This window comes from Rana temporaria, chromosome 7 (assembly GCF_905171775.1).
Source record: "Rana temporaria chromosome 7, aRanTem1.1, whole genome shotgun sequence".
NCBI classification, from domain to species: domain Eukaryota; kingdom Metazoa; phylum Chordata; class Amphibia; order Anura; family Ranidae; genus Rana; species Rana temporaria.
This window is the reverse complement of record NC_053495.1, coordinates 126,496,873-126,519,571: the sequence shown is the minus strand read 5'-3', so window position 1 is coordinate 126,519,571 and position 22,699 is coordinate 126,496,873. Positions and strand designations below refer to the sequence as shown.

The window sequence follows — 22,699 nt, the reverse complement described above, 5'->3', positions numbered from 1 at the left end:
TGCGTATTTGGAATACCTTACATATATGTTTACAGGTAATCCCAAGAAAATATTAATTTTGTCCAGATTTACTTATAATAAGTACCTCTGCTAGTTTGTAAGATCTCTACTATTCCCTGGTTTAGCCCCTGTTCACACAGGTTGCGGCTCTGAAATCACGTTACACGCAATTTCAAAGCTTCGCATCAGTGCTATTTGCACTACCGATTTCATTGTGGCTTGCGCCTTCATTTAACAGATGAACAAAATCGGTAAAAAGTATTGCAGAAACCTTTTTCACAAGTCGCGGCAATATGAATGTTCCATTGCCGGCAAGGGGGGGGGGGGGGGCGAATTGGAAGAATTTGCATGGCAAGTCACACCTGTGTGAACGGGGGTTTAATGTTACTGATCTCTAGACCAGTTTTGCTGCTTTCTAAGTCCGCTCCCTGCTCACTGGACAGAAGTGATGATGCCAAATCAGTGCCCATGAGGGGAGGTGATATAGGAAGTTGAAATGTTGAACCAGGAAGACAAACTGCTTATTCACGAAACTGGCCACGCAATGCAAAAATGTGTAAAAATCACAAGATTGACTTTGCAAAATAACAAACATTTTGCCAGTTAAAATGGTAAACAGTAATGCATTTTAACTGTGTATTTGGTTGTTTTCCTACAGTTTTGCTTTACTAATTAGTACTACCATAGTTCTGCTTAGTTTCCTTTGCTGCCAGTGACTGAGACACTGGAGTAACAATCTATTCCAAGTTATGTATTATATCACAACATAATTATCAGCGACCGGTTTCTATGCACTCAGTATGCTATAAGGTATTAGATTCTTGGCTATACTCCATTAGAAATTTTGGAGTGATAAGGTCAGTACATGCCAATTATTAAACTCCTGACTCACTTCCAGATCATTCTTATTTTAAGAACAATTCTCACTTCACTTCCGTTCACCAACACACGGCTTCCTTCACATGGAAACTCCAACGATGTTTTGTTTTGTTAATTTCAGGGAAAGTTTTTGTTTCTTCTAGCTTACATCAGTCCTTTGTGTTGGGGGGTCAAAAAAAACAAACGATGAGCACATTTTATTTTATGCCGTTCATTTGATAACTGAATTGTATGTATTTTTTCTGTTAGATCGGGGTTTCTGTATGTGTAACATGTCCATGTGATTGTTATATGTCCTTTATATGCATTATGCATGATATGCATGTTGTCAGAGCATGTCTGTTTGTTGTTTTCCTGCTTGTTTACTAAATGGGTCAATGCACACATTCTGTCATTCCCCCCTCATGTTTTTTCCTCTCAGTTTCTCTGTAAATACACGGTTTGCTGGCTCGCTTGGGAATCTGAACTCTGCTTTGGAAGAGCTAGATGATACCCGCAGTTCCTCTCCCACCCGTCCCAGCTACTCCCCAACACACCCTTCCAGCTTGTACCCCACCAGTCCTCCTGGCCGAAGCCAAGGCGAGTTCAACAACAACCGTAACTGGAACGTGTCTGCTGCTGGCAATGATTCTTATGGATCCTACCGACCCTCATACACAGGCCTTTCCTCCACTGCACGTTACCTGAGTCGCTCTATTCCTGTAAGTGTCCTGAAATCACTCCATAACTTGCATTAAGAGAAGCCTGCTAATTACTGCTTTATTCCTGCAATGGCTTGTATTACTGCTATCCTGCTTATGTCGGCTAACTGGTATGCTGCTTCTTTGCCCTTTAAACAACATCTGTTTTATATGGGCTAACGGTAAGGACATGTTGCATTGTACACGTGGGGCATGCCAAAGGGCTTTTGTACTGTGCTTTACAGTGCAGTTTTACTTATTTATTGTTAAATAACTTTCATGTCATTTGTAAAATCCCAAAGTGAAAACTACTGTATGCAAAGTAGCATGTAAAAATGCCTTTTGCTAACTAGATAAAGTTTCTTAACCTGCCTGGCGGTCTTCCCGAGTCTGACTCGGGGTTAGATTTTCCTGCTGCGAGCGGTAACCCCGAGTCAGACTCGGGCTTGCCTCGCTAGATCCACAGGCAAAGTTACTTACCTTGTCCCTGGATCCAGCGATGCCACCCCGCTGTGTGAGCGAGCGGGACCTCGCTCGATTCACACAGTGCCTCCGTGTGACGCCGATCTCCGTTCCCTGCGACGTTACGACGCACGGGGACGGAGAACGGCGCCAAATTCAAAAAAGTAAACAAACACATTACATACAGTATACTGTAATCTTATAGATTACAGTACTGTATGTAAAAAAAACACACACCCCTTGTCCCTAGTGGTCTGTCCTGTGTCATGCATGTCATTTTATATAATAAAAACGTTTCTTTCTCCCTGCAAACTGTAGATTGTCCATAGCAACCAAAAGTGTCCCTTTATGTCAAAAATTGTTTTAGATCAGCTAAAAAACAGCGATAATAAATTATAATCACTTGCAGAATTGTGCGATAGCGATTTGTGGGGAAATTCGTCATAAAAAAAAAAAATAATGACAGCAACAATTCTGCAACTGAGCAAATTTCAGTGATTTTGATTTGTTTTTATTATAATTATATTATTATTTGTTATAATTATTTATAATTATTTATTATATTATAATTTATAATTTTGTTTTTAAAAAAATGTCATACCCGGGATGCCTATTAGAATCTTGTTTGGTCAGATTTAAGTGAGTTATTTCTAAAAATTACAGGCCTACAATATAAAACGCCAAATTTCCTTGCAAATAATGGTACCGCTTTTAGCATGTTTTTTCTGACAGAATCATACCGCCAGGGAGGTTAAGCTTCTTCTTAATATTATTTCTGTTAAATAACAGAATTTGCCAGGTGCCAAGTACTAAACAAAAAAAAAAGAAAAAATAAGTGAAATAAGTGAAACAGGTAAAAATAGAATGAAATCTAGTGCTGGATTTTATGTACATAATGCTGGGAAGGTTGGGCAGGTAGTGATGGACCTAAAGGGGTACTATATATAATGACTAGGCAGGTACTGTAATTAATGCTGGAGAGGTTGGGAGGGTACTGGTGGGGTTAGAGGGGTACTGTATATAATGCTGTTGGGGTAGGGAGGTACTGTATATAATGGTTGGGGTGTTCTGGTGGGTTTAGGGTGGTACTGTATATAATTCTGGGAGGTTTGGCAGGTAGTGGTGGATTTGTAGGGGTTCTGTATTTAATACAGGTGTGGTTAGGCTGGTAATGTATAGAATGCTGGATATGTTGGGAGGGTACTGGTGAAGTTAAAGGGGTACTATATACAACGTATAATGCTTGTGGGGTTAGAGGGGTACTGTATATAATGGTGGAGAGGTTGAGGGTACTGGTGGGTTTAGGGGTACTGTATATAATGCTGAAGAGATTTGGAGGGTACTGGTGGGGTTAGAGGGGTACAGTATATAATTCGGCAGGTCCTGTATATAATGCTGGGAGGTTGGGCAGGTAGTGCTAGGGTTGAAGGAGTACTGTATATAATGCTGGTGAGGTTAGGTGGGTACTTTATATAATGCTGAAGAGGTAGGGAGGGTACTGGTGGGGTTAACGGGGTACTGTAAATAATGCAGGTGAGGTTAGGAAGGTACTGTATATAATACTGGTGAGGTTGGGAGTGTACTGGTGAGGTTAAAGGGGTACTGTATACAATATATAATGTTGGTGGGGTTAGATGGGTACTCTATATTATGGTGAAGGGATGTGGGGGTACTGGTGGGTTTACTGAGGTACTGTAAATAATAATGGGAGGTTTGGAGGGTACTGGTGAGGTTAGAGGGGTACTGTATACAATGTATAATGCTAGTGGGGTTAGAGGGGTACTGTATATAATGCTGGAGAGTAGGGTTGCACCGATACAACTTTTTTAAGACCGAGTACAAGTACCGATACTTTTTTCAAGTACTCGCCGATACTGATTACCGATACTTTCTTTTATGTCATGTGAGAGTAGCACTGATAGGTGGCACCGATGAGGTGTGGATTGTGTCAGTAGTTTTTTTTTACCCCTGACATTTTTTTACCCCCTCCCCTTTGAGACAGGGAAAGGGACTGAGGACACAGATTCCCCAGTCCCTTTCTCTGTAGCCTCAGCTGCACTGGAGATGAATGGACAGGAGACAGAGGCTCCTCTCCATTCATAAATTGAAGCATCGTAAACATAGTCACTGACTCTGTGCATTCAGAAAAGGAAGGAGCCAGTAAATTACATATTTACCGACTCCTTCCTCAGCTCTCTATCTTGACAGATCTGAGACCGGTGGGAAAGGAGGGGGAGCGGAGAAGGACGCAGGGGGGGATCGGAGGAAGACATGGCGGGGACCCTAAGAGCATGGAGAAGGAAACGGAGGAGGACACAGGGGACAGCCAGGGGATGATCGGTGCGGCGGTGGGGGCCGTTACAAGCACCTATCGACCTGTATAGATTTCAATAAAGCAGCTGAAAGCCGCAGGAGGGGGAGGAGGAGAAGCAGCTGGTACTTTATTGAAATCTATACAGGCAGATCCGTGCTTGTAACTGTCCCACTGTCCCACCGATCAGCCCCTGACTGCCCAGGTATCGGATTACGCATCGGAGTACAAATGCTCGGTATTGGCACCGATACTAGTATCGGTATCGGTGCAACCCTACTGGAGAGATTGGAAGGTTACTGGTTAGGGCCGAAACAACTAATCAATTACCATTTTCATAATCGATTAATCGACCAGTAACATAATGGGGTTAAAAAAAAAAATAGCCCTTTATAGTACAAAAAGATCAAATCTCTACTGTAGATATTATTTTCATTGTTCCACAGTAAAAAATTAACCCCTTACAGTAGCGATTTGCTCTTTTTGTACTAATTTTTGTTTTTTTAACCCCATTATGTTACTAAACATCTCAGGCCTGGGTCACACCTCTATGCTTTTTGCAGAAACACACTACAGTCCATTTACATGGTTTCAGATCAATGATTTTTTAAGCTGCTGAAGGATTTGGAAATGGCAAGGACTTTTTTTTTAACACAAAACGGTGCTATTTTGTTTTTTTGGTTCAATATACTTCAATGCTTCAAAACTGCAGAAAAGCATTTTTGTGGCAATTTGCGTTTTTTAATCTGCCCAACAACAAATTGGTGAAAAAAACTTAAAACTGCAAATCGCAGAAAAATTACCTTTTTTTTTTTTCCTTTAAGGTTATTAACCGATTATTCGATTAATCGAAAGAATAATCGGCCAACTAATTGATTATGAAAATAATCGTTAGTTGCAACCCTAGTACTGGTGGGGTTAGAGGGGCACTGTATATAATGCTGGTAGGGTTAGTCAGGTACTTTAAATACAGTGCATTGAAAAGGTACTCATACCCCTTGAAATTTTCCACATTTTGTCATGTTACAACCAAAGATGTAAATGTATTTTATTGGAATTTTATGTGGTAGACCAACACAAATTGACACATACCGTATTTATCGCGGTATAGCGCACTCCCGCGTATACCGCGCACCCCTAAAGTTGCCCCCGAAATTCCTGTAAAAAAAAATGTTATATGATTTTATTACTTACAGTTTTGGTGTCTTCCCAGCGTCCATCGTCCGGTCCGGCGTCCGTCTGCGGCCTCGATGGTGTCCTCCCGGCTTCTCCAGCCCGCGCCTCAAGTCGAGTCCCCGCTTCCCGCGCTCAGTTCGAACGCCTCCGCCAACATATACCGAGTGCAGTACACTCGGGTACACTCGGCAAGGCTCGGCTTCGCTCGCGCTCACGCTCTGTGACGTTTATGCGTGAGCACGAGCGAAGCCAAGACTAGCCGAATGTACCCGAGTGTACTGCACTCGGTATATGTCGGCGCAGGATTTCAAACTGAGCGCGGGAATCGGCAATCAGCGTATATCGCACACCCACTATTTTCCCCTTATTTTAAGGGGAAAATAGTGCGCGATATACGCCAATAAATACGGTAATTGTGAAGTGGAAGGAAAATGATAACTGGTTTTCAATTTTTTTTACAAATAAATATGTGAGAAGTGTGGCGTTCATTTGTATTCAGCCCCCCATAGTCAATACTTTGTAGAACCACCTCTCGGTGCAATCACAGCTGCAAGTCTTTTTGGGGGATGTCTCTAGCAGCTTTGCACATCTAGAGAGTGAAACGTTTGCCCATTCTTCTTTGCAAAATAGCTCAAGCTCTGTCAGATTGGATGGAGAGCGTCTGTGAACAGCAGTTTTCAAGTCTTGCCACAGATTCTCAATTGGATTTAGGGCTGGACTTTGACTGGGCCATTCTAACACATGGATATGCTTTGTTCTAAACCATTCCATTGTAGCTCTGGTTGTATGTTTAGGGTCATTGTCCTGCTGGAAGGTGAACCTCCGCCCCAGTTTAAAATCTTTTACAGACTCTAACAGGTTTTCTTCTAAAATTGCCCTGTATTTGGCTCCATCCATCTTCTTATCAACTCTGAACAGCTTCCCTGTCCCTGCTTAGGAAAAGCATCCCCACAATATGATGCTGCTACCACTATGTTTCACGGTGGGGATGGTGTGTTCAGGGTGATATGCAGTGTTGGTTTTCAGCCACACACAGCATTTTGCTTTTAGGCCAAAAAGTACAATTTTGGTCTCATCTGACCAGAGCACCTTCTTCCACATGTTTACTGTGTCCCCCACATGGCTTCTCGCAACGGGACTTCATATGACCTTCTTTTAACAATGGCTTTCTGCTTCCTGCTCTTCCATAAAGGCCAGATTTGTGGAGTGCATGACTAATAGTTGTCCTGTGCACAGATTCTCCCACCTGAGCTGTGGATCTCTGCAACTCCTCCAGAGTTACCATGGGCCTCTTGGCTGCTTCTCTGATTATTGCTCGCCTTGCCCGGCCTGTTAGTTTAGGTGGATGGCTATGTCTTGGTAGGTTTGCAGTTGTGCCATACTCTTTGCATTTTCGGATGATGGATTGAACAGTGCCCCGGGAGATGTTCAAAGTTTGTGATATTTTTTATAACCGAACCGTGCTTTAAACTTCACAACTTTATCCCTGACCTGTCTGGTGTGTTCCTTGGCCTTCATGATGCTGTTTGTTCATTAAGATTCTCTAACAAACCTCTGAGGGCTTCACAGAACAGCTGTATTTATACTGAGATTAAATTACACACAAACAACATGACAAAATGTGGAACATTTTGAGCTGTATGAATACTTTTTCAAGGCACTGTAAGTTAAAGGGGTTGTAAAGGCAGTGCTCACAATCACTGCTTGCCCCTCTGCTAGGATAACATGTAGTATACAGTGTTTGCCGTTTTTTAAAATTCTTCTTCTAAATATCTTATTTCACCTCGCCAATCAGCGGTCACGTGACCACCCGTCGTTTTCATCCTCTGATGTATGTACTACAGAGGAAGGGGCCAAAGTCTCCCTCTGACGTCTGCCAGGCGGTTATGAGTAATAAGGCATTTAGACGAATAATATTTAAAAACGACATTTACTGTATAGTACATGTAGTAATTTTTATACTGCTCGGAATGGTACTAGAAGTAGAGGGGGGGGGGGCTCACACACAGGAGCTGGCAGGGAGGAAAGGGGGAAAGGAGGACAGAGGAGATCTGTGGATGATGGAGGCGCGTAAACTGACCACAGTGTTAAGGCTCAGCAGCCATAATAAACCGTGGTCAGTTTACAAGAGAAGGGTAGAACCAGGTAGGATCAGCCAGGTATTTCAGGTGATAGAAGGGGCCAAATTACACAGCACAAGCACTGTGTTGTTTTTCATGCTTTAACCGCTTCAATGCAGGGCATTTTCACCCCCTTCCTGCCCAGACCAATTTTTAGTTTTCAGCGCTGTCGCAGTTTGAATGACAATTACGCGGTCGTGCCAATTTTTAGTTTTTCAGCGCTGTCGTAGTTTGAATGACAATTACGCGGTCGTGCGACATGGCTCCCAAACATAATTGACATCCTTTTTCCCCCACAAATAGAGCTTTCTTTTGATGGCATTTGATCACCTCTGCGGTTTTTATTTTTTTGCGCTATAATCTAAAGAAGAGCGACACTTTTGAAAAAAAATGACAATATTTTTTACCTTTTTGATTTAATAAATATCACAATTATTTTCCTCAGTTTAGGATATGTATTCTTCTAAATATTTTTGTAGTAAAAATCGCAATAACGTATATTGATTGGTTTGCGCAAAAGTTATAGCATCTACAAAATAGGGGATAGATGTATTGCATTTTTTTTCTTAATAGGAATGGCAGAAATCTGTGATTTTTATTGTGACGTGACATTGCGACTGACATATCGGACACTTTTGACACATTTCTGGGACCATTCACATTAGTGCTATAAAGCTGCACTGATAACTGTGTAAATGTGACTGGCAGGGAAGGGGTTAACACTAGTGGGCACTGAAGTGGTTAAATATGTTCCCTAGGGAGTGATTCTAACTGTAGGGGGAGGGGACTCACAAGGGGAGGAAACCGATCTGTGTTCCTCTGTACTGGAAACACACATCGGTCTCCTCTCATCTGACAGGACGTGGATTGTGGGCAATCGCGGGTGCCCGGCGGACATCAGGTACGTGCACCAGGTCCAGAGCGATGCCGCCCCCAGACGACTAGGAAGCCCAGGACGTCATATGATGTCCACCCACGATGGGAGATCCCATCTGTGGATGTCATTTGACTATGGACGGCACCTGAAGTGGTTAAATGAACATAATTTTTTCTTTTTGCTTTAAGTTTTGTATAGTAAACACTCTTCTATATAATTCATATGCTCATATGTTCTTGGATACAAATATACGTGTAAATTACTGCACTCAAACGTTAAAGAAATTATCAGTTTTTTTCTGAACACATTGCTGCATTATGGATCGGCTTTATGGGGGGAAAAAAGTACATAGGCAAAAAAAAAAAAAAAGCAAACACGTTTGTAGCTATGTGCAGAAGTCCTTATGGTACATGTGTTGCTAAAGTAAGTTCTGAAATTGAAAGAAAAAAATGGTAGTATGTTTCTTACGTTTGAACGAATTACATTCAATTTGTCTTTTTCTTTTCATCATTGCTTTCTATTTGATTTGTATTGATTGTGGAATGGTTTAGGATAATAAAAAATTTACGCACATTTGTGTTCTTTCAGTCCCTTCAGTCTGAATCTGTTCAGTTCTAAAGGATCTCACAGTCCTGTTAGCCCTCTCCCAGATCCAAATCCTTTGCCATGGAAGAATGGAGGAGAGACAAAGGGAAGGAATCCTTTGTCAAGATAATATCTACTGTGCAACACAAAGAAGCTATCGACGATATCTACTTGCCGTAGACATGTACTGTTAAGATTTACTACTGACTGTTTGTTTTTTTTTCTTTGTTTTTAAAATGTTGGCACCACTGTTGATTTTATTTTATTGTTTTAATATTATTTTTTAGCTTTTTTTTTTTTTTTTTTAGGGGTCCATTCTGTTTTGTACATATTTGGTCTTAAAATAATGTCCTAATAAGACAAGAGGATATTTTGTCATGTTTTAGAAGATGTATGTAATTTGTATATCTTACAGAATATATTTTCACATTAGGATTGTTTGTAACCAAAAATCAAAAGATATATTTTTCTGTCTAGAATGATATTTTTATAATAATGTGTGCTGTGCTGATTGATTCTTGTCAGGCGTGTGATTCGTGAAGAAAACATTTGAAACACTTGCAATATTTGGTGAAATAAAGGCTGTGTGTTCTGCAGAAAGCAACTGGCAATTTAAAGGGAACGAGAGGATTATGGGTACTTTGCTAAGTTGATTTTTATTTTATATTTATGGGCACTGGCTTTCCTGCTGTTGCTGATTATTATTTCTTTCAGTGGCACATGTTTTTCAGCCACTGCTGTGATGGTCATGACAGGGCTGTTCAAGGCAGCCACCTTTTTATATAATTTTTTTTCGAAGTATTTTTTTGTATAACCTGATTGAAGTAGAACATGTTTTTATAGGACCAATAATTCTAAAATAGGAACTGTAATTATCATGTATGAATATATACACTATATACACAATCATATCATATTTTTTTAGCTATAAAATTGGTAAGCACTTTGTTAAACAGAGCTGACTGTAAGGGCTTGTTCATGCCACAATTTCAGCATTCAAGATGCATTTTTGAATACTCATTTACACATACTTTTGATACATTTTTTTAATGCATTTTCAATACAGTCCAATGCATTTTTTTCTTCTTTTTTAATTTTGACACTTGGGGGTTGAGTTATTAAAACTGAAGAGTGTACAGTCTCGTGCAGCTCTGCATAGGGATCAATCAGCTTCCATTTTTTTTGTAAAGTCTAATTGAACAAGCTGAAGTTAGAAGCTGATTGGCTACCAAAGCACAGATGCACCAGATTTTGCACTCTCCAGTTTTAGTAAATAAGCCTCTTGGTGTACCTTTTGGTACTTTTGTTGTAAGCACTGGAACTGACTAATCTGTTGTGAATTGGGCCATTGGAATAAATGCAAACACTGTGAGTTTGATTTGCTAAAACTGGAAAGTGCAAAAGCTGGTACATCTGTGCATGGTAGCCAATCAGCTTCTAACTTTAGCTTGTTTAATTAAGCTTTGACAGAAAAATACTGGAAGATGATTGGTTACTATGCAGAGCTGTACCAGATTTTGCACTCTCCAGTATTAGCAAATCAACCCCTGTGCAAGCAGTTTGGATGCAGTTGAAAAACGCACACTGGAAAGCATCCAGTGTAAACCAGCCCTTCATAAATAGTAGCTTTCTTTGAAATAAACTGAGATTTAGGATTACAACTGGAAAAACATTCACATTGTGACTTCAAAAAGTGTTGTTACAGTAAAATGAATGCAATTTGCCTTTGAAGGTTACAGCTTATCCTTGCTGTTTACTTAAAACTGAATGCTGCAAGCACATTTAAGTTGAAATATATATAAAAGCCAATTCACCTGCGAAAGGACTTGTATGTCTGTCTATCCAGTTCATATAATAAAGCTGATTACACATGGATCGAAATTCAGCCAGTTCAGCAGGAACCGGACAAATTTCGATCCTGCGTGTAGCTCTCTCTATTTAACAGAAGCCGATCGGTACACTGGCTTCTGTTGAGCGGTCCTCCTGGAAAATTAGCATTTGATCAGGGTCTGCAGCTGATCAGTGTATTCTGATAGGAGGAGGAGTTCCCGCTGTCAGAATACAATATCACAGTTCATGCATTGAATCTGAGTTTTTTCGTTCATCCCCCTGCTTAAACAGAAAAAAAAAAACTCAGTGTACCCAGCTTCATACGCCTCTCCCAGACAATAAAGCTAGGCCACTGACCTGACTTTTTCATTATTCTAATTAAGCCATCTAGCTAGGTCACCTCCTTGCCCCTAGATTGCGAATAACAAGTCAACTACACTAAGAAGATAAAGGCAGTGGCAGTGTTCTATTATTGAAAAAAAATCTGTTAAGCTTTGTAAAACATTTCATTTTCTTTCAGAAATATATTTAGAGCTAGTCTAAAAAGAATAATTTGGTGAAGAAAAAAAGAAAAGCATTGCTTTAAATTGCATTCATTAAAATCGTTATATAAATGTGTGCCCTTTATAAAAAAAAAAATGATTGGAAGCTTGTTCTTTCAATTTTTTAACGATGTGTTTATGTTCCAGTTGTATTTGAAGCTTTAGCAATTTTCAACTTCATTACTACTGTGCCTGAATTCAAAGTAATTATGCTGCTACACATATAAACTGAACTGTATATTGAACATTGGAGCATTTTGATATTATTGGTTATTGGTTTGCATGTCTTTCTTGCCTAGGATGTTACTAATTTTTATTTTCTTTGAATATGACATAAAGCAGATCTGTAAATAAAACATTTTTTTTACTATGTACCCCGGGGGGAATTAGAGACAGCATGGGCCCTTAGTAGAGCTCAAGCTGTTGATCTTCACTCCAAATGCATCACTTTGATCTGATCACTCACTGAAAAATCCTTTGTTTACAAAGCATTAACACACATCATGTGCTGTGTTGGAATATATTCCATGTTAACAGCAGCTTTGTTTTCTCTCATGAAGACAGTATTTGTATCAATCTACTTTAAAGGGGACATTTCTGGGCCTTAGGCTCCTGCCCAGATCAAAATATGCTGCTGATGTACATAGAAATAGTTTTGAGATGACCAGTTAGGCCCCGTACACGCGACCGAGTTTCTCGGCAGAATTCAGCCAGAAACTCGATCAGAGCCGTATTCTGCCGAGAAACCCGGTCGTGTGTACACTTTTGGCCGAGGAAACCGACGAGCAACTCGTCGAGCCAAATAGAGAACATGTTCTCTATTTCCTCGTTAGTCAATGAGGAAACTTGGCTCGCCGAGATCCTAGGTGGCTTCACAAGGAACTCGACGAGCAAAACGATGTGTTTTGCCCGTCGAGTTTCTCGGACGTGTGTACGGGGCCTCAGACAAATACCAATGTGCAGATGGCAGTAATGCACAAAATCCAATCAGAATCCATTTTTCACTCATCTGACAGTAATATAAAATATTAGTAGTTGCTAAGGGTCTTTGCATGTGGTACTTTATTGAATAGTCCGATCAAACTTAAGGAGTAGAAAATAAAATACTTCCCCGATTTTTCGGTTGTTAAAACAAATCTGTGTATTTAGATGCACATCAAGTGTGGAAACCAATGCATTGAAGGTGGTACAATACTTTAACGAATGTCTGGCATTATTATAAAGGTTTTTGATACTGCACAGTAAAAATGAAGCAAGCATTGTGCGACATTAATCTTGAAAGTGGATCCACAATGGACTAAAATTAGGTGTTAAGGCATAACTGCATGTTTTGTTAGCATAATCAGAAGATATTTTAGCAGAAAGCAGTGTTATTTATGTTAGACAAAAACACTGGATATATTGTGACTACAGTATTATAATTTAACTGTCAAAATGTCATTCTTGAGTAGTTTGCAGGGTTTAAAAACATGAACGCTGTCAGATGGTCAGGTTGTATGAAACATACTGTAACTGTCCATACACATAAGGTCGTGCAATCAGAATGTGCATGTTTAAATGTGAACATATAGGCAAATTTATTGGAGGATGGTCAGATCACGTCTACATGCCTGACCATCTTTTTATGACTCTTTTTGAGCATTATTAAGTTGATATTACAATTGCAGACAGAAAGCATTAAAAAGTGCAGACTGACATTCCATATGTGTTTTAGGTAAAGCAATACCTACAAAGTACTTTAATTACTAATACTGTACAAAAGACAGTTATGTACAATAATCATTAACAACCAATCAGAAAAATACTTTCAGCAGGTGAAAGTTGATTTTGTATTAGTAAGGGTAATGCACTTTTAACATGTTGCTTCTATCAAGTTTGTACATATTTGTATCCCACGCATTTGTTTGTTTTCAAGCTTTTAATGAAGAATTGTTAGAAAGGAAACAAGTTCAAAGACCCAATCCTCTGCTTGGATGTACATATGAACAACAATAATAATAATAACCAGAGAGCAACATTTAATAAAGGAGTTATGGACCAAAATTTTGGATTGTGCTTTTTTTGTGTTCTCTCTGTCTGGTGAAAGCAAAGAGAATGGGTTTTTAGAACTTCCTATAAACTTTGGGCAAGATAAAAAACTACATACGTGATGCAGACTGTCACCACTTTGCACAGAAATGTGTCTGAATGTCCATGTGCCATAGATTTCCTTTTGTCAGTTGACTTCAAAGCAGAGTACCCCCCCTCCAAAAAATTTAAGTCAGCAGCTACACATACTGTAGCTGCTGACTTCTAATATTAGGACACTTATTGTCCTGGATTTCAGCAATTTCGGCACCCCAGCCAATGTTTTTGTCGGGTGCTGCCATTGCCAGTAAGGGAACCCAGCGATGAAGCCTTGTGGCCGGGTTCCTACTGTGCATGCACGAAGCATGCTGCGCTTTCTAAATGGCCCGGTTGCGGGGGGAGGAGGTACTTCTGACGTACCTCGCTGCAGCGAGGTCCGAATGAAATGGGGAAGGGTACCTGTCAAAAACAGGTACCCACTCCCCCCCATAAAGTGCCAAATGTGGCACCGGAGGGGGGGGATCAGATAAGCAGAAGTTCCACTTTTGGGTGGAACTCCACTTCAAGGCTCAGTACAAACTATTCACATTTTAAATAGATTGTAACCCTAAAATAATAATAACATGTTCCCTTCTAGCAGGTTAAACAACATAGTGCTTGTACTGTCTATTCTGTCCCTTTCTATGTTGTAAAAAACCTGGTTGACCCCGCCTGGTCCTGTAAACTGACAACAGTAATCATGGCTGCTGATCCATGATACCATAGTCAGTTTACAAGTCTCATTATTCCACTGCTCTCCTCTCTTCCCCCTCACCCACTCCCTCCCTGCCTGTCAGCTCCTGTGTGTGAGAGATCTCTTTCCCGCCCCTCCCCTCCTGCCGCTATTAGTATCTGCCAGTAAAGTCAAAGACGGATTACTGCCAGCCCCTCTGTTTTACCAAACTATACTACACAGTGTAAATGTTTGTAAAAACGTATGCCTCTAAGTACCTATTTCAGATAGTTTCTGTTTGGTCACGTGATCTCTGGCTGCTTTCCTCCCCAGATCTCAGGCTACAGCAGGAGGGGCTGAGCGGACAGCACAGCAGTCATGTGACTTCCCGGCTGACATCAGAGGGAAATCTTAGCCCCTCCCACTGTAGCCCTTAGATCGGGGGAGGACAGCAGAAACGATCTAAAAAAAGATATTTAGATGCATAATTTTAAACAAACATTCACACTGTGTAGTATGGCTTGATAAAACTGAGGTGCTGGCAGTATTTTTTTTGACTTTACAACCACTTAAAGTAGCGCACATAATCTTGTGCACGTTTCCAGCTTGTTGTACTTGAGGGAAAGCCATTAATTTCAGTGGGCTTCACTACACGAAAGGAACATGTAAAAGCGCCTGACCCAAAAATTGTGGTACACCAAAACACATGGCACTTTAAAATGTGCATGCGTTACCAAGATGCGTGGGGGTGCCATTAGCCTCTGGAACTAAGCCTGTGCGTGGGTGAAACCCATTAGGAGTGCCTGGTTTTAGAGGGGACAAGCTGAAGCCGATCTGCTAATCCATAGACCATGAGGTTTCTCGGCGTGTGCTTCTGTGTTCTTTGGATAGCTAATTACAGAAAATGGTTCTCATTTCTTTTTCAAGAAAGGTTTTAAGCCATAAGAATTAAAGTTGACCATTGTAAACACCCCTGACATTGTTATAACTGTAACTGTCGCCTGATATAGGATTTGGAAAAGTAAAAGAGCTACTAGCAGGATCAATGGGTTATAAAACTGTTATGGGGAGAAAAACAAGATGCTATATTTTTTTACATTAACAGATTGAATTATCTTTATAATTTTATATTTTGCCTGGAATTACACTTTAAGTCACATGGGGCGCACTGACATCAGCTTTGTGGTCGAGGACCAGGCCAACTTAAAAAGGAATAATCCTGACCCCCCCCCCCCCCCCCACTTAAAAAAAATACCTAACGCTTGTACCTGACTTATATTTAAAAGAAAAAACATACTTGCTAGATCACCATGTGAAAACAGAGGGGAAAAAGCCTAATAAAAGAAAATGAATACAGGCACTATATCTAATGATTGGTAAGTTAAAATATATTACATTTTTGAAAGAGGTCCCCATGACATCTCGTGAACGAATTTTGTAATGGCTATTTTACACATCCCAGGAGGCAATTTGTGAGATGTTGCGCATTCCACACATGCCGCAGGGTCTCTGTAGGACCTGGTGTATCTGCACATGAAGGGAGCCATGATATGATTCTAGGCCAGTCGGTGGTACAAACTAGTGTTTCACACTGTGCCCCTTAGCATTTTCTTGTGTTAAACCAACCATAATCTCCTCAGGGACAATCAAGTTTGCAAACTGCCCTAAACCATCTCTTGTCCCAGTGTGTAGTTGTTCCTGTCCCTCAGGAGGACAGGTTCAAGGCGTTCTATTCAAACCTGTTCACTGTATCAAAACTCATTAGGGGTATTCATTCTATCTTGGATCTTAAATCCCTAAACAAGTAGATTCACATTTCAAAGTTGGAATGTAATCCACAAGGTCGGCTATTACTTCTATGAGACGAGGAATTTATTGAGCATTCAAGACACTTATCTACATAATTACATTTACCCACTTCATCAGCACTTTCTGCATTTTGCAATAGGAAATAAACGCTTCCAATTTGTTGCCCTGCCATTTGGCCTATCCTCTGCACTCAGAGTATTCCTGTTAAGAACCCAGGGCATTCAGGTAACAAGGTACCTGGATAACCTTATTCTGGAAGACTCATCTTTTAACCATCTGCAAATGTCAAAAAGACTATTCAGATACTCCAGGCTTTCAGTTGGTGAATCAGCTTTCAAAAGTCTGTCCTCCAACCTTTCTTTCGCCTGGAATATTTGGGCCTCCTTTTAGACACAGCCCATGTAAAGATTTTTCGTCCAGATAGCAAACTTGTAACGGTCACCACCGTTTACGACCTTCCATCCCATCCCAGACAGCTTATCGACACTCCAACCAACAGGACCCGATCCATCCCATTTCCCCAGAATCAAGACGAGACACAAAGCTCTGTACTTGTTCCAAGACAACTTTAATGGTTCACTCTCAGCTTTTATACAGTTTTCAAGGCACATGAACAATCAAACTCTCCACCCACACCCTGGGGGGCTTCAATACACCTTCAGATGGCTAATTGCTAAACATTCTAGACATCTCGGCGCCGGGCTATAATTATCATGACCTAATCACTGCACATTCCTTCATTAACAGAACTAAAACAAAACACCATCACACAATGATCTCTTCTCAATCCACATCCCTAGACAGACATTCTGTCTCCGCATACAGCTTGGCAAGTTCCATTACACATCTTATATCAATAGAATTCACACAAAGCAGCATCACACAATGAGAGGTCTTTCAGAAGCAGACTCAATTAGCATGTCACTAGCCAGGGCTAATCATAGAAATGAGTCACTATTGACTGGTTGGGTCACAATTAACCAACAACTTGCAATATCTCAAGATCCTGCAATATGAACTATCAGTGATGTCCCCTGTCCTGTAATTTAGGATATAATTTCTCAGTCACCCTATGGCCCTATCGGACATAAGGTGACCCTAGACATAAGACTCCTTGGTGACGCCGTTACAGGAGTACCCCTCATCCTTACAAAGTCTCTGTTTGTCCCGGGTCATTCCGTTACATCTCTCCCCTTTCGGTGGGAGACTGACACAGGAGGAGACCGCAAATGGGTTGACTCCGAAGTTAGTCAGTAGTACCAGTCCTTCAATGCTGGTATCCATACTGTACCCCAAATAAATTGCTCCAAACAGAGCATTACTCACCCTGCCAACCTCTGTCTCTCTCAGAGAACCTGCCTGCCGCTGGAGAGAGGCCTGGACTGGCCCTTCTCCCTGGAGTCCTTTCAGCCGCTGGAGAGAAGACAGGGTGACTGGGCTCAGTCCATCATGTTGTTGGGGATCTGGGCCAACTGGCCCCCATCCCTGGGGTATACCAGTGGAGACTGTAGTCCCATCCACTGGTGGTAGAAAATCCCCTGATGCTTGCAAAGCAAAGCCGACATCCTCCTGTCTCGGTGACGCACCATTTTCTGGGGTTGTGTCAGTGGAGACCACAGTCCCATCCACTGCCCCAGGAACTCCCTCTTCCGTTAGTAGAGAGCAGAGGCTTGTAGCACTCTGCTCTGTTGCCAGCTCTTCCACTGGGTTGCTTTGAGTGGAGACCACAGTCCCATCCACTCCCACAGGAACTCCCTCTCCTGCTAGTTGAGAGCAGAGGCTTGTGGCACTCTGCTCTGTTGCCAGCTCTTCCACTGTCTTGCTGTGAGGGGAGACCACAGTCCCATCCCCCGATGTCAGCTCAAGCTGCAGTTGTGTGCAGCAGCCAGTAGCATTCTGCCCTGCTGCCAGTGATTCAGCTGGGAGTAAACGCTTTACCACCACAGCTTGTTGCTGGGGAGAGGGGCCAATTGCCCCGGCTCCCTGGAACTCCACTTCCATGGTGACTGGCATCTGTACCTCTCCCCTCTCTTCAGTTGGTGCTGCTGTGACTTCTGCTGCTGCAGCACCTCTTTGCTGTAGCCAAGTGGCATCCACAGCCGCTATAACCCGGTCTATGATCTCCGGTGGAGGATTAGGTCCATACTGTGCCAGTCCACGTCTAACAGCCCGGTCAAAAAACTCTTCATCGGGTGTCCTGTCTGTTATGCTGGGCCTTTCTGTTACGCTGGGCCTTTCAGCTCTATCCATTTGGACAAGCTCTGTAATAATGTCCCTTCTCTTACGATTGCAGGCCGATCTGCCCTGGCTCTCCAGTAAGTCCTTGAGGGATGAGAGCTTCAGCCGTTCATACAGCGTCTCCATTGTCCTGTGTCCTTGTAGCTGTCCTTCTGCCGATGGAAACATCCCACTGCTGCCACCACTTGTAACGGTCACCACCGTTTACGACCTTCCATCCCATCCAAGAAAGCTTATCGACACTGCAACCAACAAGACCCGATCTATCCCATTTCCCCAGAATCAAGACGAGACACGCAGCTCTGTACTTGTTCCAAAATGAAGACAACTTTAATGGTTCACTCTCAGCTTTTATACAGTTTTCAAGGCACATGAACAATCAAACTCTCCACCCACACCCTGGGGGGCTTCAATACACCTTCAGATGGCTAATTGCTAAACATTCTAGACATCTTGGCGCCGGGCTAAAATGATCATGATCTAATCACTGCACATTCCTTCATTAACAGAACTCAAACAAAACACCATCACACAATGATCTCTTCTCAATCCACATCCCTAGACAGACGTTCTGTCTCCGCATACAGCTTGGCAAGTTCCATTACACATCTTATATCAATAGAATTCACACAAAGCAGAATCACACGATGAGAGGTCTTTCAGAAGCAGACTCAATTAGCATGTCACTAGCCAGGGCTAATCATAGAAATGAGTCACTATTGACTGGTTGGGTCACAATTAACCAACAACTTGCAATATCTCAAGATCCTGCAATATGAACTATCAGTGATGTCCCCTGTCCTGTAATTTAGGATATCATTTCTCAGTCACCCTATGGCCCTATCGGACATAAGGTGACCCTAGACATAAGACTCCTTGGTGACGCCGGTACAGGAGTACCCCTCATCCTTACAAAGTCTCTGTTTGTCCCGGGTCATTCCGTTACAAAACTCATCTCTAAGATCTCATTCTTAGATCAATGAAACTTTCCTTAGAGCCCTTTCACACTGGAAACGCCTATAGTGGAGCGTTAAAATATCGGTAAAACACCGCTATTTTACCGTGATTTTACCACGTTTTTACAGCGTTTTTAATTCATTTCAATGGAGAGGGGCGTTTTTGGAGTGTTTTTTTCAGCACTCAAAAGCTGCTCCAAAGATGCTGCTTGCAGAACTTTTCTCAACGCTCCTCCAGCGCAACGCCTCAGTGTGAAAGGGTCCATTGAGATGCATGAGGAGCGTTTTAATAGTGCTATTTTTGCCGCAAAAACGCACCAGTGAAAGGGCTCTTTTATGAGAGTTCTGGGCATCGTGGTGGCCTTATTTGAGGCAGTTTCTTTCACCCAATTCTATTCAAGGCCTCTGCAATGCAACATCTTGTTGGCCTGGAACAAACATGCTACTTGTCTCAACCTCCCTCTGTTCCACTTCAACCAAGCAAGGAACTTCCTGGCTTGGTGGATTTTAAATCCACCCTTAAGAAAGTTGTTTCTACCACACATGGAAGGTGATAGCAACAGATACCAGCCTCACAGGCTGGGGAGGAGTGTTTAAGTCTCAAAGTTCAGGAAACATCATCTCACCCACAGAATCCACACTTCCCACCAACAACCTGGACCTCAGAGCGATAAAACTAGCTCCGCATCACTGGCATTGGCGGCATATACAGTAAATACAGTAGGTGAACCCGATTTTGTATCAATCTCGCTCTCTTTCTCGGCGAGATTGAGCACCTACGAGCCCCATCGCGGGAGCCAGCGCCGAGCTGGCTTGCCGCGATGGAGACAGAGCCGTCATAGAAGCGACGGGAGATCCGACTTGGATTCCCGCCAATTCTACACGTGTGCGGCGTTTGCTATGAATCCTGAGGGGGAAGTCCCCGCCGGATTTTAAATAAAAATCCGGCATGGGTCCCCCCCTCAGGAGCATACCGGGCCCTTAGTACTGTTATGGGTTGTAAGGAGAGCCCCCCTACGCCGAAAAAAACGGCGTAGGGGGTCCCCCTACGATCCATACCAGACCCGTATCCAAAGCACGCTACCCGGCCAGCCAGGAAGGGAGTGGGGACGAGCGAGCGCCCCCCCCCCCTCCTGAGCCGTACCAGGCTGCATGCCCTCAACATGGGGGGGTTGGGTGCTCTGGGGCAGGGGGGCGCACTGCGGCCCCCCCACCTCAGAGCACCCTGTCCCCATGTTGATGAGGACAGGGCCCCTTCCCGACAACCCTGGCCGTTGGTTGTCGGGGTATGCGGGCGGGAGGCTTATCGGAATCTGGGAGCCCCCTTTAATAAGGGGGCCCCCAGATACCGGCCCCCCACCCTAAGTGAATGAGTATGGGGTACATCGTACCCCTACCCATTCACCTGCAAGAAAAGTGGTAAAAACACAAATAAACCACACAGTGTATTAAAATATTTTATTAGTCTGCTCCGGAGGCCGCCCCCTGTCTTCTTTATTAGCTCTTTTACCAGGGGGGCTTCTTCTTTGACGTCTTCGGGTGGGTGGGGGCCGCCGTCTGGTTCTCTTCCACCGCCGGGGGGGGGTGGCTTTTAAAAAAGCCCCCACCCCCCCTGGCGGGTTTCCTCCGGCGTCTTCGGCGGGGCTCTTCTTCTTCCGCTATCCCGACGGGTCTTCTCCGCTATCCGGGGGGTCTCGCCGCTCTCCGCTGTTGACTCGTCGCACCCCGGTTCTTCATCTCGCAGTCCGGTCCCTTCTTCCGTGCTGTACGTCTTCTTCCGTGCTGTGAGTTCTTCTTCCGCGCTGTGACGTCATGTTCTTCACTTCTCTTCTTCTCCCGATGTTGACACGCCGGTCCTCCTCGCTGAAATGACGGATGCGCGCCTTGCATCGGACCTATATAGGCCTCACAGTCCCATCATGCTCTGTACCTACCCATGTGATACCTACCCACGTGGGGTCGGGAAGGGGCCCTGTCCTCATCAACATGGGGACAGGGTGCTCTGAGGTGGGGGGGCCGCAGTGCGCCCCCCTGCCCCAGAGCACCCAACCCCCCCATGTTGAGGGCATGCAGCCTGGTACGGCTCAGGAGGGGGGGGGCGCTCGCTCGTCCCCACTCCCTTCCTGGCTGGCCGGGTAGCGTGCTTTGGATACGGGTCTGGTATGGATCGTAGGGGGACCCCCTACGCCGTTTTTTTCGGCGTAGGGGGGCTCTCCTTACAACCCATAACAGACCTAAGGGCCCGGTATGCTCCTGAGGGGGGGACCCATGCCGGATTTTTATTTAAAATCCGGCGGGGACTTCCCCCTCAGGATTCATAGCAAACGCCGCACACGTGTAGAATTGGCGGGAATCCAAGTCGGATCTCCCGCCGCTTCTATGACGCGCTTGCTGGGATGTGCTGTCACTATTCCAGTGAGTGCAAGATGTCGGCGAGATCTCGGCACCATGTCGCCGAGTATCAGCGCGACGCTGTCGTGCTAAAAGCACAATATCACAAACACCTACTGTACCTCCTAAATGGTGCAAGTTTTCGGAGATATTTACAGTACCTAATAGGTAAGCCTTATTATTATAGGCTAGGTACAAACAAACCAGAGGAGTTTACTTCCTCTTTAACTTCATCTTATCTCTTCAATCCCCTCACCACTCCTCTGTAGTTCAGTTGCTTCCGGGACTGAAGAAAGCACAGCAGGATTGAGTTGGCAGTATTATGTTAATACTGCTTTCCTTAGACAACCTTCCCTCTTCCAGCCCCATGATGATGGTTTTGTCAACTCTCTGAATCCATCTGGTTTTCTTTGTACTTATACAGGTCAAATGACAATATCTGTGATTGTATTTATATCTTGCCTCTTTAATCAACACTGATTTGAATAAAAATTGGAACTGTTTCACCTTCCATATAATGTGTAATTCTCTCAGTGTATGGATCAGAAACTTGTTTAAAGTCAAACTGTTACTTATGCCGCAGGCATAAAACCCATGCCTGCATTTTGGTCACGTTAGAAATTAATAAATAAATGTATAGCTTCCGGTGCTAGGGTGCTACTAGACACTTTGGTAGTTGCTCAGTTTGCAACCCCCATACAAGAAAATATTTAACAAAATATTCAAGCAAACAAACAAACCAACCTGGCTTTATTTAAGGCGGCGTACACGCGGTCGAACATGTCCGCTGAAACTGGTCCGCGGTCCAGTTTCCGCGGACATGTCCGACCATGTTTACGGCCTAGCGGACAGGTTTCCAGCGGACAAAAGTTTCTTAGCAAGCTAAGAAACTTGTCCGCTGGAAACATGTCCGTCGGACATGTCCAATGGTTAGTACACCTAATCGGACATGTCCGCTGGTTATGACGTGTAACCAGCGTCCCGAAATCCCACGCATGCATCGAATTGATTCAACGCATGCGTGGAAGCATTGCACTTCCGTGTTTGAGAACGTCGGTGTCTTC

General features: G+C 43.2%; 1 protein-coding gene across 3 annotated transcripts in view; it reads left to right on the top strand.

The window, feature by feature from the left end:
* CDC14A (cell division cycle 14A) overlaps window positions 1-9,686 on the top strand; it is a 168,718-nt gene extending 159,032 nt beyond the window's left edge. For 2 of the 3 annotated variants that reach the window (XM_040359940.1, XM_040359939.1), the window contains 2 exons: window positions 1,301-1,580; window positions 9,094-9,213. In XM_040359940.1, coding sequence (XP_040215874.1) covers window positions 1,301-1,580; window positions 9,094-9,123 — 310 coding nt within the window. In that variant the 3' untranslated portion in view covers window positions 9,124-9,213. Of the gene's footprint in view, window positions 1-1,300; window positions 1,581-9,093 lie in introns of all 3 variants that reach the window. The other variant, XM_040359941.1, reaches the window with a different exon arrangement.
* Window positions 9,687-22,699: the final 13,013 nt, after the last annotated feature.